General features: G+C 42.6%; 1 protein-coding gene across 2 annotated transcripts in view; it reads left to right on the plus strand.

The window, feature by feature from the left end:
* The window catches only part of LOC116822079 (LIM zinc-binding domain-containing Nebulette), a 460,572-nt gene extending 455,646 nt beyond the window's left edge, over window positions 1-4,926 (plus strand). For both annotated transcript variants that reach the window (XM_075062302.1, XM_075062303.1), the window contains one exon: window positions 3,133-4,926. In XM_075062302.1, the coding sequence (XP_074918403.1) occupies window positions 3,133-3,309 (177 nt within the window). In that variant the 3' untranslated portion in view covers window positions 3,310-4,926. The remainder of the gene's footprint in view (window positions 1-3,132) is intronic.
* The last annotated feature ends 14,876 nt before the right edge of the window (window positions 4,927-19,802 follow it).

A 19,802-nucleotide genomic window follows, 5' to 3' on the forward strand; every position in this document is an offset into this window, starting at 1 on the left:
AGTTCCCCCTGAGCCCCTCCGCTCCCCGCGGTCGATCGTTGGTGCTAACTCCATCCCTGGTATGCGCAGGGATGCCGTTCATCCACAGCCGCCGTCGCTGGCCTAACGATGGATGCGTCATCCCCTCGGTTGGGGGCCCATCTAGTTCCACCTTCGTACCCAGGGCCTTTGGTCATCCCCAGGAGCTGACGCTCCACATAAATCATCCGGGAGTTGAGAGCAGTCTGCCTCGCGTGCCAGGCGTCTCAGCAACATCTTCACAGCCGTTGTGTATCTGTATTGCATGGACAACACAACGCCATGTACTATATCAACAAACAGGGGGGACCCCGACGTCTCCCCTGTGTCAGAGGCACACTCGACTCTGGGGACTTCTGAGCCACACGATGGACCTGGTGGCCGTCCTTTCTCGCCGGGGGTCCAGAAACGCGCTGGCGGATCGGCTGAGCCGGTCTTTCCTCTGTCATCGAATGGTCAATAAGGGCCAGGACGTCATCCATTCGATCTTCCGGAGGTGGGGATTTCCCCTCATAGATCTGTTCGCCTCCCGCTCGAACAGGAAGTGCCAGGAGTTCTGCTCCTTTCAGGGTCTTCTCTCCGGGGTCGATCACGGACGCATTCCTCCTGCCATGGAGGCACCACCTGCTATATGCCTTCCCTCGTTTCCTCTGGTGCACAAGGTCCTGTTGAAGCTCCGCAGGGACAAAGCGCATCTGATCCTGATTGTGCCTGCGTGGCCCAGACAGCACTGGTACACCACCCTGCTAGATCTGTCCATGGCCACTCCTGTTCCCTCCCTCTCCTTCCAGACCTGATCACGCAAGACCACGGGGCAGGCTTCGCCACCCAGACCTGTGAAGCCCTCCACCTCACAGCGTGGCTCCTGCATGGCTAAACACAGCGGAGTTACGCTGTTCCGCTCCGGTACAGCATATTCTCCTCAGTAGCAGGAAGCCTTCCACCCGCTCTACGTATTGGCAAAGTGGAAACGCTTCTCTTGCTGGTGCTCACACACAGGACGTTACTCCCTCGGAGGCCTCGATTCCCACGGTCCTAGACTACCTCTGGTACTTTTAAGCAGCAGGGCCTGGCGACATCCTCTCTGAAGGTGCACTTAGCGGCTATATCCACTTTCCATCCAGGCGAGGGTGGTCACTCCGTGTTCTCTCACCCCTTGGTCTCTCGGTTCATTAAGGGCCTAGAGCGCCTCTATCCCCCTGTAACGTCGCCCTGCCCCTACCTGGGATCTCAATTTGGTCCTAAACAGACTAATGCAACCCACCCTTTGAGCCCACTAGCGACTTGCTCGCTCCTGTACCTGTCGTGGAAAGACAGTCTTCCTGGTGGCCATTACATCGGCCAGGCGGGTCTCCGAGCTTTCAGAGCGCTCACTGTGGAACCCACCGTACCACTGTCTTTTCATAAGGACAAGGTACAACTGCGACCACCTCATCCGGCGTTCCTCCCTAAGGTAGTGTCTGCCTTCCATACCAACCAGGACATCTTCCTCCGGTCTTCTTTCCGAAGCCCCACTCTTCTCGGCGGGAGCAGCAGCTACACTCCTTAGATGTGCGTAGAGCGCTCGCTTTCTATATTGAGCGGACGAAGCCCTTCCGGAAGTCTCCCAGCTGTTCGTGGCGGTCGCGGAACGGATGAAGGTCCTGCCAGTCTCCTCCCAGAGGAATTTCCTCTTGGGTGACAGCATGCATCCGCACATGCTATGACCTAGCTCATGTCCCTTCGGGCCATCTCACGGCGCGCATTCTACCAGAGCTCAAGCTTCATCAGCCGCTTTCCTGGCGCACGTGCCTATCCAGGAGATATGCCGTGCAGCGACCTGGTCATTCGGTCCACACCTTCACCTCGCACTATGCTCTGGTTCAGCAATCTAGAGATGATGCAGCCTTTGGCGCAGCGGTTCTACATACTGCCACATCTCACTCCTGACCCCTCTTGCCTAGGTAAGGCTTGGGAATCACCTGACTGGAATGGATATGAGCAATCACTCGAAGAAGAAAAGACAGGTTACTCACCTTTGTAACTGTTGTTCTTCGAGATGTGTTGCTCATATCCATTCCAAACCCACCTTCCTTCCCCACTGTCGGAGTAGCTGGAAAGAAGGAACTGAAGGGTGGCCGGGTCAGCTGGGGTATATATCCGGCGCCATAGTGGCGCCACTCCAGGGGGTGCCCAGCCGACCCGCCGAGTGTTGCTAGGGTAAAAGTTTCTCCGATGAACGTGCACGCGGCGCGCACACACCTGACTGGAATGGATATGAGTAACACATCTCGAAAAACAACAGTTACAAAGGTGAGTAACCATCCTTTCAACCCTAATCCCAGTCTTAACCCTAATATAAACAAATGTAAACCCAGCTCTCCATAAACATTCATTTGAGCAAAATTTTGTTCGGAAGAGTGTTCACAAAAAGATAAAAAGAATGATAAATAGTTCTGAGTTTGTGCATGAATACTCATGTCAATTTTACGTGTACAGTGGTGCAAATATGTACTCACATGAGCATTCCCACCACAAATATTTACCCAGTCATCCTGTCATGTTATCAGGCCTTGTCTTCGCTAGGAACAAAAAGGTGTGTTCTTAACTCCTGTTAGCTAACTTGAGGTGAAATCGTAGTAAAGATGAAGCAGTTTGTAGTGTTCATGTGAGGTGGCAGGTCAGGTTAGCTAACTTGAGTTAAGAACATGTCTTTTCTCTTAGTGAAGACACAGCCTGTTTGGGATCATCCAAGCAGGGACAGAAATAGTACCATGTGGTTTAGCTGGGCAGGCATGCAGCATGGATAATTAACTATGGGTAGTGAATACATAAGGCATAAGTAGTGGTGAATATCTCCAGAGTGAAATGTGTTTGCATGATGTATGTAAGGCATATGTTCATAAAAATCAGTCTCATGACTGAATTTGTTGAATAAATTATTTGGCACAAATAGTCCACCCAGTTCTATTCAGCACATACCTCTTAGATAGTATAGACTGCATTCTTTTTGCGTGTGGGTTTGAATTCTATATTTCAGTTTACTAAATGGTGCTGTGTGTATATGTATGTAACAGAGAAGCAATGTCTGGCAATGATGGGTTCTTCATGGCCCTGTTTCTTTTCCTTCAACAGAGAACATACAGAGCTATGTATGACTACAGTGCGCAAGATGAAGATGAAGTTTCCTTCAGGGATGGGGACTATATCATCAATGTGCAACCAATTGATGATGGCTGGATGTATGGTACTGTTCAGAGAACTGGGAAAACAGGAATGCTTCCAGCAAATTATATTGAGTATGTTAACTAATTTTTGTCCCTAGTCCTTTGAGCTTTATTCTGATTTACTCAAAACTTAACCCTTTTGAAACAAAATACTCAGAAGAAACTTTTAAGACCACATATTTGTTACTTTATCACTAATATAACAATCTGATGTAAGAATTGCAATCTGACACACATATCCAAACAGTATGGCTTACAATAATACTTTGTAAGAACAAAAGACGTATGTGGAAGCCCGGTGCTGCCAATTATGTAAAGGTTTCCATCCATTAGCTATAAAGGAGAAATCTCTTTTTCTTAGATTCTCTTTTAAACGTAACCATAACATGGATTCTTTTCTTATGTCACTTTGAAATCACAAGCAGCTAATACTTTCAATTTAGTAACACATTCTAATCATTTTTAAAGCTGTTTAACTTAGAGCATTTAACATCCCAATAAAAACTGGATAATGCAGCCTTTTAAGTAACAGGAGATAACGTGCTGGTAAAAATCCTACTGCCCGGCAGCCTTATAAGAAACAAAAAGTCTGTCTCTTGACAGTGGAAGTTCCCAGTTCTCACTTGCCCCCACCACCACACTCATTCCTGGGTCTTACACTGGCTCTCCTTCATGACTGTACCCTTAGCTCCTGTCAGTTTTGCTTGCTTCCCAATCCATCAGTTTTGATTGTGCCTTGATTCCTGGCAAATCTGTGTCTTTTTCACAGCATATTTCCCACTGCACTGAGTGCAGAGCCAAATTGCCACCTCTTCTGTTTCCCTTAAATAATACTTGAGAGACCAGGTGGGTGAGGTAATATATTTCACTGGATCAACTTCTGTTGATGAGAGAGACAAACTTTTGAGCTTACACAGAGCTGTTCTTCAAGCTCAAAAGTTTTGTCTCTCTCACAAACAGAAGCTGGTCCAATGAAAGATATTACCTCACCCACCTTGTCTCTCTAATCCTGGGACTGACATGGCTATAGCAACACTACATACATTAAATAATACTTAACATTTAGATAGCAATGTCCATCTTCAAAGCACTGTACAAATAATTTCCATTACATCCTTTATCCTTAACTATCCTGATGAAAATAGCCAGTCTTAGGACCATGTACTATGTGGCCTCATGAAGCTTATAGTTACATCCTTCATTCTTACCACAAGTGACTTGCTTAATGTCTGCTTTGGTGATAAAACCAACTTGTACCCCCCCTGCTGCAAAGGAGTCCTGCACCTGTGTAGAAAAGTTGAGAGGAGCTCTGATTTTATGATACGTTACAGTTCAATGGCCTATTGCTTGAGTTCCTTCCAAAACACTGGCTCTAGTTGTGACATCACTTGGTTGCCCAAAAAGTGGGTTATGTTCACCGACTGATTAATGAAAGGCAAACATCATTGACTGCTATTGAGTTTATTTTTTTCTCATAGCTGGCACCAAAGCAAGAACTAAACAAACAAAAATCCTACCCACCTCATTCCAGCTTCCTCCCCAAAACCAAAAAGAGGGAAAGCTGGTGAATATTATGGGGCAGTTAGCAAAAGGAAAGCTATAGACTATGTTTTAGCTTCTAAGATTGATCCTTAGATCCAACCAAGTTTCTTTATTCCTGAATAAAAAGTATTTAGATTCCAGGATTGAGTACCAAAAATGGAAATATGCAAAAGATTCCATTTTGGCTTTCTAACACTTCTCTTCTACTTTAAACTACATTCAAAGTAAGATGAAAAAGGAAAACTAAAGCGATTATATTCTCTTTAACTTTGGATCAGCTAAGCCATTGGTAAGAAACAGTATAAACATTACAGGCCTGATCACTTTGTTTCCTCACAAACGGCCAGGTATTTTATTTCTGTTGTCCATTGGCTTGTGGTCAGGACTGAAGGATCCAGGTGTGATCCTAATCATTGGGATACAACAGCTAGTTGCAATATAACACGGCCCTGATCCTGCTCATTGAGCTCTGTGTGGATACAGTATCCTCCCTTGCCATTCTCTTATAGGATCAGGTCCTAAGTCAGAGGGAGCACAAGATCATGTAAAGTGTCATGGAGGAGTTGGTGCATGTGTATGTGTGTGTGTTTAAGGAACAAAATGTTTTTTTCTGTACTCAGATCTGAATGAAAGATGGTAGCCATTTAGTAGCCATCCAGAGTTTTGAAGCTGCACTGGCCTTCCTGTAGTTTTTAAAAATTTAACTAAATTTATGCTGTGTTTATAGAGAATTTTCTATTTCTGATTTCAAAAAGTCAGCCTGCCTGCATTATTTCATTTAACAATAAGGAAGGAAGGCAGTAATTATTCATTATGTTAAAAGCAACCCACTAGTGCAAGACACCTGCCAGTTCTGCTTTGCATACAGTTAAAAGGCAGCAAGCTTCTTCACTTCCATTGTATTGTTAGTAAGGGAGAAAATCCCAAGCTGCAAGACAGAGAACAGTACATTTCTAGGATTATGGGGTTTTTAAAAGAAGAATAGTATATTTTCTTGTCAGACAAAGAATTTCATGGGTGAACCTCCCCAGGAGCAATTAATGTCAGAGAGTGGTTAGAAGCAAGAAAAATAACTGTGTAAAAGTGAAACCTTGATCTTCCATAGTAGGCAGCACTGCTGTAACTACACTGTGGTTTTAAAATTCTGCAGAAGACTTGGGAGTTTCGTCCATGGAGCAGCTGAAGCAACAAGCCCTTATTCTTTATTGGTGTCTTCCATGTCACATTTGCTAGCTTAGCAAGTGAAACAGCTGCATTTAAATTGTGGACGCTTTAAGCTCTGCCTGAATGTGATCTGAAAGGCAGTCTATTTCTATATCAGTCATCATCAACAGCCATCAGCAACAGGGGGAAAATTACAATTTATAATGGTTGGAAATTTTTTCTGATGATGTCTGAGGTGGAACTGGATATCATTTGCTGCTGTGGTCTTGTACTAGCTCCTTAGTGCTGACAACAGCAAAAATAAGTTGTCAGAATGCTAAACAAATATGAATCAGAAGAAACATAGGGAGCAGATACGTATAGCATCAAGGTGCCATTTGTAGTGTCTTTGAAAACAGAGAAACAAACCCATAACCACACTAGCATTCTGCTCAGCTTGGGAGAGGGATATCTAGCACTAAGTATAGTAACAAGCTAAATCAGGATATAAGCATTTTGTCAAGTTAGAGGACTATGATATGTTAAACAATGGAAATAAAACAATCTTTATGAATCTGAATGTCCTATAGCCTGGCAAAGCACCTAAAGCAATTTGCAAAATAAAAAAGGTCAAGAAAACAAAAGAGTATGTGAATCCTGTTTCTCTTCAGAATGTTATATCAGCATAATTAATGTGCTCAGTTTAAAATTATTCATTTGCATAGTTAGTTTTTTGTAGTGCATGCTTTTAGTAATTTTTGTTCATTTGGAATGGTTATCTGGTTTTTTATATCTGGGAAAATGAATTCTAATTATAGTGCACTGTTGTTAGCAGTGGTACCCAATATACAAAGTGATTAGGGGCTGGATATCAAAATGTTTTATGAAAGCTACAACTTGTAATCCATAGATCCTCAGTTCAACCACCACAATTTGTAAGTACAATTCTTACAAGGAGTTTGTGAGGCCCTGCTGATATACTGTGGAATGTAGGGAGAAGTAAATGCTAGATACCACTTGTTCTACCTTTAAATTGTCTGACAAGCAAGGAAGATAAAACCTAATTCTTTATTTTACCACAGTGTATCACCCTTACTCCATACATTGCACAGTTGAACAGCATCTCACTGGAGATGAAAATTTTGTCTTCTGGACACAATCATCTCAGAATTCCATAATTCAGCTTGGAGTTCACTCATCCCCATTCAAGTGTTACAAAAGTAAGGACACTGTAATGTGCTATTATTCTTCAAGAACAAAGTATAAATATACCACAGTATATAAGATAGTTATAAAGGGCAGCTTGCTGTTCATTATACTTATTTCCCCATTTAATCTTTTTCTAAACAAAGCTACTATTATGGCTACTACAGTTATAAAGTTCCATTATAGCACATTAGTATTTAATATTGAAATGCAGTTCTCGTGACTACGCTGACTTACCACACACCATTTAAGCAAGGTTAGGGCTCGAGAGTGAATCACTTTAATGGATTATATTCTTGGTATGTGTGTCCGTCTTAAAAGTTCCTTGGGGACTTGGAAGGCCTCTAGTGCTTGACCAAGAAGTTAATTTTGGTTTTTATTGTACTGTGATGGCACATCCTTTCCTTATAAAACAATCACACACACAGAAGTGTTGGGCAGAATGTGATATAAAGAATAAAATCTGCTAGATTTGAGCTGTTTTGAATAACATTCTGTATGAAATATGGAATAAGATATAGTTACTAAATATTTAAATACAATACAGAAACAAGCTAAAGATACTTTCTAAACATAGATGTCCATACGACTACATACACTCCAGTGCTTTGTGTTGGCAAGAGCAAACTGCTGGTGAGTTAAAAGGTAAAACATTCTACAGTGCTTTAGCAATCATTCTCCAATCTTTATACCACAGAAACCACACCTCAAATCTCATCACCTCTCTGAAAGAAAATGTGAAGTTATATTTCTTTCTTTAATTGCCTGCACTACTACAGTATATTCAAAGGAATTTCATATGCTTTTGTGTCTGATATATAGCGTTTGCATAATGTATCTAAGTTGTAATCCGATTGCTGTTGAAACATTTTTTATTTTAGGAAGAAAATAAGTTATATACTGTAGCATTACAATCATATCTAGTTCAATATTACAAGTTGCTAAACCATCAGAAAGCAGCACTGACTGTATTAACGTTGATTAGCATGGTGTGGAAACTCTCTCAGATGTTGGTTTTTGCAGTGTGATATAAAAAGCAAAAATGAACCGCTGCACAATTTAGCTTATATTTGCTTAAAAATGTGTACAGTTCTAGTTACTTTGCAAAGCTGTATGTTTTTTTGGGAGTATATGGTTATGAAGGATACACTTGTTTTTTTCAAAGGACGTGGATTATTACTGGATCATATGATGTATCAACATAATTTGGCTTTTGTTATGCAAAAAGTTAACACCAGCTATTAAAATATATTTTAGTAGAAATGCTTTAATTCCTGTTTTTTCCTCTGCACTGTGAATCTTTAAGCCTGAGTGGACTAGAGCAACATTCATGCTGCCCAAAATATTAACCTATGCAAACTAGTTCACATTTTATTTGATGACACAGTGTATGTAAGATTACAGAATTTATTCTGCATAACATACAATGGCATTGAAATAAAATATTAAACCTAGGATTATGTATGTATTATATTCATAAACAAAACACATCAAAACTACCATACCCGTTGATATAGGTTACACAAGTTAATTGCTTATTGCTTCAACCAAGGATGCTTTGTATCTTCAAACATGAATGAAGAATATAGCCAGACTTGGCTTATGTTTGGTCACTAAATGTGTTTTCCTAAAAATGCATTTTGTGTCATGCCCTCTTCAAGAGGTTAATATGCTTTCTTCAGGCTGCATTTGGAATCCATCAACATAACATTAATTTCACATTTCATCACCCTTGATTTGCTTAAATAAATGCAAGTAATAAGTAAATGGAGTCCTCTGATCTGACTCATATTGACTGCTGTTCCTTGAGTTGATGGTTGATTAGGCATGTTCTCATTACAGAATATTGCCAGCCAAAACAAATTAGATTACTGTCTTCTTTAGGATAATTCACACCAAATCAAATCAAGGGCATTTGCTCACTTTAATTCACTTATATTAAATTACTTTGAAAATTCCAAGAATAAATTTAATTAAAAAAAATCACAATATAGTGTATATTGGATCTGCTAAAACCATACGGTAGTAATACGTTACTTTGTCTCATTGTGAGTTTTATTTATTGCAGTATTAAATACATAGTCCTGTCCTTTCCAGTGGCAACTTTCAATGTTCAGAAACTATTATTTTGAAGAAGAAGAAGAAAATAATAGGCTATTAGCAATGAATGAATAGAAATGAATCAGGCAAATGGTATGCTCCAGGAATTATTTTGGGAAAGCTTTATGGCCAGTGCTGTACAGGAGGTGAGACTAGATGATCACAATGGTCCCTTCTGGCCTTAGAACAGCAGCGGGAGCTGGGGAAGATTGGAGAGGGGGCGATGTTGACAGGAGTAAGGGGGCCGAGGCTGGGGCTGGGGCTGGGAGTGGGGCCAGGGACCGAGCTGCAGCCAGCGGCCAAGGCTGGGGGCGAGGGTGGAGTCACAACCAGGCTGTGATGGGAGCCATGGCTGGATGCAACTTCACTCCTGCCCTCGCCCCTCTTTGCCTCCAACCTCGGCCCTGGGCAGGGGTGGAGCCACAGCTGGGCCGCCAGCCAGATGCAGAGCTGTGCCAAGGCTGGGGATGGGGCCAGGCATGGGGACAGGAGCTGGGGCAATGGCTGGGGGCAGGGCCAGAGCAGAACTCAGAGCAAGGACGAGTTGGGTGGCGCTCCCTCCCCACCCATCTTGGAGGCTGGCCCGGACCCGCCACATTCCCCACCGAAGGTCCTGCCGTGCCTTCCCTAGGGGAGTGCACCCCACACTTTGGGGACCTCTGCCTTAGAATCTATGAAGAACTGGTATGTATGTTCCAGCCAAGTAATACGTGCTTCCCACTACACAATGTATCTCAGTAGAAACACACATTATAGTTTTCTATGAAGTTTCATAAAGTGTGGTGCAGTTTCTCTCTTTCTCCGCTATGTTAGTGTGCAAGAATACTTGTAAAATTATTCTTAAGTAGCGCAATTAGTGCAAAGGTGGGCCCTGGATCAGAAAAGGACTTAAGCATATGCTGAAATCCCGCTGATGTTGATGAGACTTTAGTACATGCATGCCTACTGCTTACTAAATAGGGAGGGATTTAAGCATGTGCTTCAAAGCTTTCCTGAACTGGGGCCTTATGCTCATACATCTTCATTAAATCTAGGAGAGGGAGGAAATTGCAGGGGTACTGACAGAAATGTTTGACATGACATGCACAACTCATTTTGGCTTAAAACATCATGATGGTTGAATCACGGGGCCAAATTTCAGGGGGTGGCATTACAATCTGGTGCACAGGGTGGCAAATCCACTCAGGTTTGGCCCAGCCATTCCTCTGTTGTGACAGAAGGGCCACTGGGCCAAATTTCAGTGAGTGGTGTTGCAATCTGGCATGCAGGGTTGCAGCACCATTCAGATTTGGCCCAGCCATCCCTTTGTTATGTTGGAGGAAGCTATGGACCAAATTTCAGTGAATGGCATTGCAACTGGCATGTAGATTGTAGCGCCACTCGAGTATGGCCTGGCAGCCCCTACGTGAAGGTGATCCCAGGCCAAACCTACATGATACTGCAACCCCAGAAGCCATCTCTGAATGCTGCTCAGTTTGGAGATCCTCTTGAACGGCCCTTTTTTCCCCCCACCCAGGTGTACCTGTCCCTCAATTGGTGCTCCTGCCAATGGTTCACACCATGCGTAACATGCACATGGCTGCAGGCACCATGTGGGAATTGGGTGTTTGGCAAATTTTCACTGATTTTGTATTGCCACAGCCCTTGCCTAAGATGGCAGATCCATCTAAAAAAGTGTGGCTTAAAGTGTGTTTCTTTGCCTTGTGTCATACAAACACACATATTTTTAAAGTTAGCTCAATCTGTAGATACTTTGGAAGCTGTCTTGTGTTCACTATCTGTGCAAAGTCAAGAGAAAAGAAGGAAATGTCAACTTTTTCCTCCTCATTATTCAAATATTTTTTGTAAAAAGTCTCAATGCTATTCTTTTTCATACCTTTTAATGTCAAAGGATTCAGAATTAATTCTACAGGGAATTGAGACTTAAATTGCGGAAAAATCCCTAATGATTTAAAATCCATTCTAGCTTTATAGTTTAAGAGAGAGACAGACAAAGAAGGAAAATTAAAGGGAAGGTACTTCTATAATCTGGTGACTATGGTGTACTCTTTTCCCAAACAAAGGCAACTGAGCATTGCTGAGCTTGTAGAAAACCTCCAATTGTACAATCTAGTCCAAATAACAATTGAACCTATTACCAGAGATTTTGTAAATTTACTGTACACTAGGTAGTTTACTTACTGGTTACAAGCATATGTCTGAGGGAAGCTAAAACTTCGCACTGTAAAATCATACATATATATGCACACATTAGTATAGAGTTTTGTTTTATATAAAATAACAGTAGATTATTCAAATGCAAACATACTATAATCAGATGTGTCATTCTAGAAAGCGCAGACGGAATACTGGATAGGACTCTGATATATGGTAGGCATTGATTTGATTATGGAAGCAAACTGGGGGTTGATATTCGAAGAAATGCATTTACACTTTAGCAGTCCCTGATTGCTTATTACAAATTATAATGTAAGATTCCTTCTCCCTCCAGCATAGTGTTGGTAAAATGTACATTTTCATGGAGTGGCCCAGAGAGAACTGCTGGGTAGCTGTGCCCACTTGCGTCTAGAGGTAGGAATGTACACACATCTCTCTGAGCGTGAACATCTGGTCCTGAAAATCCAGTTTGACACCAGTTTTGACTAGATGGCCTCTTGCAGTCCTTTCAGCCCTATATTTCTATGATTCTGAACTCCCAATCTCTCTGCTTCCTGCAGCAAGCTGGCTGCTTGTGCAGTGCAGTTCTTTGCTTGTTCAGTTCTTTGTTTCTACCAGGAACTTTTCTATGTGTCCCCGTGCCCCACACCTACTTTCTTCCCTTATAGCCTATAGGCTCCAGTCATTTTGGCTTTGGGTGGCCTTAGTGTTTGGATGGCCAAGAAGTGTTTTAAGACACTAAGAGCAGTTTCAAGTTGTTAGAGAAAGAGCCAGCTCTCATCAGCAATAGTAGCTGAACACTTTGAAGAACCAGTTCATCACAACGTTTGGCCAGCTGACATCATTTGGAACCTCCATGCAATTGTTTGTCCGTAGCACACCCTGTGGCTATTGCAACCCAATATGGCCTTCCTTTTCCTTCTCTGTGAAACCTGTTCCACAAGCTGTCCCTAGCCATGCCGACAGACATCCCTCTGTCCTAGGAAGCCCCTTTTGGGACTCTAGATTCAGGATAGAAACCTTAATTTTGTTGCTCCAGGATTTTTTTCCCTCAGAACCCTTTGTGTTCAATGGATCTCAAAGAGGCCAACTTATACATGTCTAGTCACCCAGCTCACTACAAGTTGCTATGCTTTGGCTTTGACTAAACACCACCAGTATACAGCCTCCTCATTTGTCCTTTCATTGCCTCTCCCTCCTCCCCCTGTGTGGTTTCTAGTTGCTGGTGACTGTGAGAAAAGAAAGCATCTATATTTTTCATGATCTTAAAGACTTCCTAGTCAAGCTGTGTTCTTCCATGTTTCTCAAGCTCATCTCAATCAAGTTATCACTTTCCTCCCTGATTATGGGTTTGTCATCAACTGTTAGAGAGAAAAAGAGATTTTTCTCTCAGGATCTGATTTACCTGGCAGTCAGATTCATGACTCAGGAGGACCTAGTCCTCCTCCCATCCAGCAAAGTCTCTAAAATCCAGGACATGGTTCCAGGCCTGCTTTCCGACTATGCAGATCACAAGTGCTCACCTCTGCAAACACGGTACAGTGAGCCATACCAAGTATTGGGACCTCTTCTGTTTATGGGTGGCGTGTGAGCCCCCCCCTTCGGGAAGGCTAGCCACTTGGCCCTGCCCCTTCTTCCCAAGACCCTGCCCCTACTTCCCCCCATCCACTAGAGCCCCGAGACACCCCCCCAGTGGCTGGAGGAGCCCGCCAACTGCCCACAGAGTCAATCCCAGTGCTGAGTCACCCACCAGCCTCAGCAGCAGCCCCAGTGCCAGCTGCCAGCCACCTCCAGCACCAGGCCACCTGCTGGCCCCAGTTACTTGCTGACCTCCTGCAGGAGCCAAGCTCCTGCCTCCTTGGTGGAGTGTGGGTAGGGCCAGGCTTGGCTTAGGGAAGGCTTAGCCTCCTCTGGCCTATTATACCTGCTGCCAATGCTTCTGTTCCTAATCCTCCTCAATTTGAATTTATAAGGAGGAATTGCTTGTCTGACCTGAATACACTTGACCAAAGTCCAAGGTCCTTGGATGGTGGCTATTGCAGAAAAATCTGACATCAGGGAAGCCTCTGGTGTATCTTCTCCCCCAAAGCATAATCACATTGACATGAATCCACATTTGGACACCAGATCCTCGTTGGTCTGTGGTGCAAGTGGGAATGCAACACAAGTCTCAATGTTTTAGAGCTAAGAGTGGTGGGCCCAGTAATTCAATACATTCTCAACTTCATTTCTACTCCAGCATTTCAAGCAGAAATCAACAATTTCATGACAGCTGATTATCATCACCTGCCTGGGTGGCACAAAAAGTTCCTCCCTCAGCATTAGGGCTCCACACATCCTTTCCAAAGTAGTGACAATCCATTGGACCATCTTGGCCACTTGAGTCCAAGGATAGTTGAACAGAGAGGCAGTCTGGCTCAGCAAAAGAACCCTATACCAAGGGAATCCTTCAATGCTGGTCCCTATATTCTCAAACCATAACCTCTCTTAGGTTTGTGTATCATTTTGGCATGCAGTTCCTTGTCTATATTGCTCCAAGCATTGACTTTCAGGCATGGAGGACAGATGGATTCTCAGTCATTTATATGCCTTCCCTTCTTTCCATCTTCCCTCAAAGGAGCAATTCCCTCCAATCCTGGAGACTGAGCAAAGGTCATTCTCTTTGCCTCCTTGTGCCTCCTTGTGATCCTGAAGACTCTGATTCTTCATTCTGCTTCAAATGTCATTCCCCAACACTATGGCCTCTCCGCCCTGAGGACCATTTGTAACAAGTTTTTTATCAATGATATGGAGAATAGGTATGGATGCAAGTTTCAGTCCTTGAACACTGCATGTTACCCGCTTTAAAGACACCTTTGCAGTTCATCCTTATGTCTCTCTTCTTCAACACCTTCTCGTGTCTCAAACTAGCTATCAGATGTCTGGTAGCTAAATGGAGTCTTACTTTGGTCCTTTCTGTTAGCCCCTCTTCAAATCATTGAAAAGGTTTTCCTCTACTTTCTCACTATCTAAGTCACATTCCTTGTGGCAGTTACCTCTGTGAGAAGGGGAAAGGTCAGTAAAGTAGGAGCACTTTACTTCAAATAACTCTTCCTTCATGCAGCTCCCCAAATAATACACAAAGTGTATTCTCCATTCCATGTTAGTCAAGTAATTGTTCTTTATTCTGCCCTCACCCATCCTACAAAAAAAAAAATCTACTTTGTCTGCATGTGGTCAGAGGTCACAAATTCTGCTCAGACAAGACAGCCCTCTTCCAAAGGTATGATGTATTTGTGGCCTATGTTTATAGTAGAGCGTTAACAAGTATCAACATCTGCAATCTCCAGATTGATCACCAAAGAATCCTCTGATTCCAGAACATGGCAGCTGATCTGCTTCACTGAACAGGATGGTGTAAATGTATTTAGCCTGTAGGGTGTACATTGGTTTAATCTAGAATGCCCTGTATGATTTGAAAAACTGTTTTCCTTTGGATTCTGGGCTCCTTCTACTAGATCCATTAACAGTTCTGTCAACCAAAAATAACAGTACCTCCTCTGAGAATTGTAAAGCTGCTTCCTGGGATCCTCTTGTTGTGTTTGCCAGGCTTTACAAAGTGGACGAAGTGGCCAGCGTATTCCTGCTACCAGAAGCAAGGGCAGCAGAGCTACCCCACAGTTCTCTCTGGCTTGGTAGACGGCTACTTAACAAAAAGATGCATTAACAGGTAAGATAGAACTGATCTACTCCTGTAACCAAATAGGATATGTGACCCCTCCACATCTTCCAGGCCCCCAAAGATTGCTCCTTCTACAAATATTGCTGACTTCAAGACTCAAACTGATTAATCTCTTGTCTGAGAGGTGTGCCCCTTTTCCTTTGCCATTTTGGACTAGTCGGGGCTAACCCTTAAGACCACTCAGAGCCCTCATCTAGCACAGAGCATGGCAACCAACCTGCTTAACTGAATAGGATGGTGTAAACATATGCAGCCTATATTGTGTGCATTGATTTAATCTAGAAAGCCCTGCATGATTTGCATTCTATACAAATATGTGACTACTCCCCTGCTATACTATACCTGAGAAGCACAGTTACTTCTGGCAATACTATTTGGAAACCATAGTTCACATGAGAATAACTGGACCACTACTGCTTAATCACTGCAAGTTAAATGTGCTACCATTCCTATTCATATCCAGGTCTGATTAACCAATAGCAGAATATGCCACAGAGGCAAAGGCAGTTTCATGTCTCCTTTCTGGGTCAGAGATCTGATCATGAATTAAAAATTTAGGGACAGATTTTAAAAAGTATTTAGGCACCATGATGCAAATAAGCACCAACTAGTAGTTTCAAATAAAATTTTGAACCCAATGGGAGTTAGGTGCCTTGGTGCTTTTGAAAATCCCAGGAGATGCCTATCTGCATCTGTAGGCACTGAGTTGTATTTGAAAGCTGCACTTTAGTGAATTGTTACGCTAAAGATAAAACATCTTGTTTATGGGCCCAATTGTGCTCCAATGTATGTCTGCGTGAATTTTGCCTTTGAGCAGAACTGGTTCCAAAGCTTACATATGCTCTAGTCACAATAAAAAACAAACCCTAAGGGAGAGCTTTTTAAAAGTATGGCATTGCTTAAAGATGCAGATTGGAATTAACATTGAGATGCTCAAACACTTCTAATTAAGTGCCTTTGGACTTCTAAGTGCCTTTGGACATGTTCAAACCTGATCATGCTGTATGTATAACTCTTGCTCTATACTTGAAGTTGCTCCAGTTTAAAGGTGTATTTTTAAAAGTGCGACATTGTGTGGAGACAAGTATCAGAGGGGTAGCCCTGTTAGTCTGTATCCACAAACAATGGGGAGTCTGGTGACACCTTAAAGGCTAACCCAGACTCCTCATTGATTGTGTGGAGAGACTCTTTTGACTGGTTAAAACCCAGCTTGAATTTTTTTAGTGTCAGATGGTGAATTTACAGGCACAAGCAACATCAATTTACAGTTCACCAATTTGGAACAATTTTTACCAATGGATTTTCCATTAATGACAATTTTGAAATCAAAATTGGATGTTTTGTAAAAGCTCTGCTCTGGGAATTATTCTGGGGAAGTTCTATGGCCTGTGGTATATAGGAGGTCAGACTGGATGGAGCTGGCCTTGGAATCTAGGAGTCTGTGTCCACACAAGGTTTTGTATCTGGCGTAGCTAAATTGGTTTTTTAATCAATTTCAGTTAAACTGATGCAATTTCTGCATGCAGATAGGCCTTAAAAAAAACCTTTACATTTTAATGGGAATTAAAACACCAGACACTAAAATGACCATGTGCTGATTACTTCACTTAAAAAAATGTAAACTTCCAGCTGAACTGTGGAGTAAAACACTGTTTTATTTGCATTCTTTATTATGTATAAAGGAGAAAGGCATAACAAGAACCGATGGCTGGAAATTAAAGCTAGCTAAATTGAAATCAGAAATAAGGTACACATTTTTATCAGCAAGGATGATTAACAAACTCCCAAGCAAAGTGTTGGATTCTCCATCTCTGGAAGCCATCAGATGAAGACCGAGTGCCTCCCTGGAAGATACGCTTTAGTCAAACAAGCTATTGGGCTCAGTACAGAGGTAATTCTTTTGTATTTGTTATACAGGAGGTCAGGCTAGATAATCTAATGGTCTCTTCTGATCTAAAATCTATGAAAGGCAGCCTATACCCTTCCTTCCCCATCAGCTGGCAGAGAAAGATCCAGACTAAGTGATATCACTGGTCAGGCCCCCTGCCAAAAATCTTTTTCAGCTTCTCTTATAAAAAGAAGAACATACTGAGCTGATATTTAAGGGAAAGAAGAGAAAAAAACATTAAAAAATATGCCACTTGGAGATGGTCCTTTTAAAAATATTTAATAAAATTTATATAAATGTTTAAACTGTTTCAGATGACACATAATAAACCATGCATGAGTGACAGTTTTATAACAACAATGTCCTGCAGTGTTTGCCACCTCTCTCCCTAGTGTTCACAGACTTTTCACTGAGACATCTGTGTTTTCTTTTTGATAAAGAATAAATTCTCTCTCTATATTGCATACAATTCTTTAGTCTTTTAATAACATGCTCCTATGCAACATTTTGTCTTTATATGCTGTAAAGAAGCAATAAAGGGAATAGGGGATGGGGTGGGAGGAAGGGGTAAGGGTTTTTAATGTTTTTTTTTCTTTTGGCTTTGCAGTTCGTCTTTTCTATTTCAGCTGGGAAAACTATGGGCAATGCAGCTAGCAGTTTACGCAAGTGAAATTCAGATACATGCCACAGTATGATTTATAGGAAATATTTCCATCGTACTTTCTCTCATTTCATCTTGCACTTTAATACCGTACTACTAAATCATCACTTTAAAGATGTGCAATTAGAATGGGGTAGATTCTCATCTGGAGCCACCAGAGTCTCTTTTTGACCAGGCGTTCTGATCAAAAACTGGACGCTTGACAACCCTAGCCCAGTATCTCTCTTGGTCTCAATACCTTGGATTGCATCAGCACAAAAAGGTAATAGGAACTTAATGAGCATGAAAAGTCAAATTTAGATGAAACCAAAAGGTCTTTGATGATACAAAAGACAATCTAGAACATATTGAAACTTACCTGAAAACAGCCTTCATCGCCTCTTGCTTTCCCCTTGTTTGAAGTGCAGAGTGAGTTCCCTTTCATTTCCTCTGTGTGTCATTTCCTGCCATAATGCTCCGGGGTGTAAAGTAGCAGCCATCGACCTCTGTAGAAACAGTGAAACTGCAACAGATATTTCTGGGGATTTAAATGAGAGGTTTTCTTTAGAGAAGTAGCAGCTTTCCTGGAAGGACTGGGCAATAGACTAGGGGTGAATTGATTTACCTAGTCTATTGTGGGTTACCCCAAGAACTGAATTACCAGCAAAGGGGTTCAGTCCATTTTACTCTTCAAGTGTATTGTGGGAAATAATGAAACAAGTCTCCAACAGACTGAGGAAGAGAAGGAAGCTCCCGACTCTGGATTCTTTGCTCTGGTGAAGCATTTGGTCTGCACAGCATTGAAGGTAATAAAGGAATTTGATGTAAAGTGAATGACTTCTTTGGAGCCAGTCCTCTGGTTGACTAATGTGAGGACGGTGTGTGCAGAATGAAGTGGAATTCAGGGTAAAACAGTTGCCTGTAATGGAAAAATTGGGGAATGCCACATCTCCCTATATTTTGCCATCATGACTTATCAAACCATCATTTGTCCAGTGACAAACCCCTTTTATAACACAACTGGGTCAGAGTAGGGCAAGGAGAGCAAAAGGTCACATTTAGATACCTCGAACTCCAGCCAAAACCGAAAGTTAAGACTACAAGGATCAATTGGATGGCTTTGTCTCTGTCTCCTGTTACCAATTTTCTTTCCTTTGTGGGCAATTGGTAGATAATGACTGAAATATGTGACAGCTGGTCAGAGACCTACAAGAAATAAACTGGTGGCTCTGAGGGTATCCCTTTCACAAATAGAAACTTCATGTCTGGAAAAATCCAAGGCCTGTTCAAATAGCTGCATCTGTCTGATTTTTAAATCATTATAACCAAATGTACTGAACCACTGACACACAGATATCTGCTGTAAGCCATCAGGCTCACAAGTAACTGATAGCTAGCTATATCAGAGATCCCCAAACTGTGGGGCACACCCCCATAAGGTGGACAGAGGAACTTTCAGGGGGGAGCAGCAGAGCCTGGGCCAGCCCCCACAGGGGGCGGAGAGGGTGCTCCACCCAGCCCTGCTCCATTCCCATTTCTGCTCCTCCCCCAGCCGCTGCTCCAGGTCCCAGCCCTGCACCCAGGCTCACCCCCAATCTCAGCCTCTGGCTGTGGCTCCAGGGGGTGGTGGGGCATGGAGAAGGGTAAGAGGGGTGTGTGACCCTGAAACATTTGGGGACCACTGAGCTACATGATTGTCACTGATGTTCTTCATATTTTTAGAAAATGGAAAGCAATACAGCTGAGCTGGAGTTGTATAGTAATATTTTGTCCTTTTCTGTAGTAAACTTCATGGGAGATGTCAAACCAACCTGATAGCTTTCTTTGACAGGGTAACAAGCCTTGTGGATGGGGGTGTTATAAGCATAAGTCCCAATTCTGAACCTTAGTGTCCAAAATGTGGGTGCCTGCATGAAACCTCCAAGCTTAATTACCAGCTTAGATCTGATAGCGCTGCCACCAGCCAGATTCCAGTGTCTGGCTGTCATAGTTTTCCTACTCAGATTTGAACCTTAGCATTCATAACCTGAGAAGCTAGCATGAACCCCTCTAAGCTTAATTACCAGCTTAGATTTGATATTGCTGCCACCAGCCAAAAATTTCCAGTGTTTGGCTCACTCTGGTCTCCCCAAAACCTTCCCTAGGGAACCCCCAGACTCAGAGGCTCTGAGTCTTACCACA

The sequence above is a fragment of the Chelonoidis abingdonii genome, chromosome 2 (assembly GCF_003597395.2).
Source record: "Chelonoidis abingdonii isolate Lonesome George chromosome 2, CheloAbing_2.0, whole genome shotgun sequence".
Lineage (NCBI taxonomy): Eukaryota > Metazoa > Chordata > Testudines > Testudinidae > Chelonoidis > Chelonoidis abingdonii.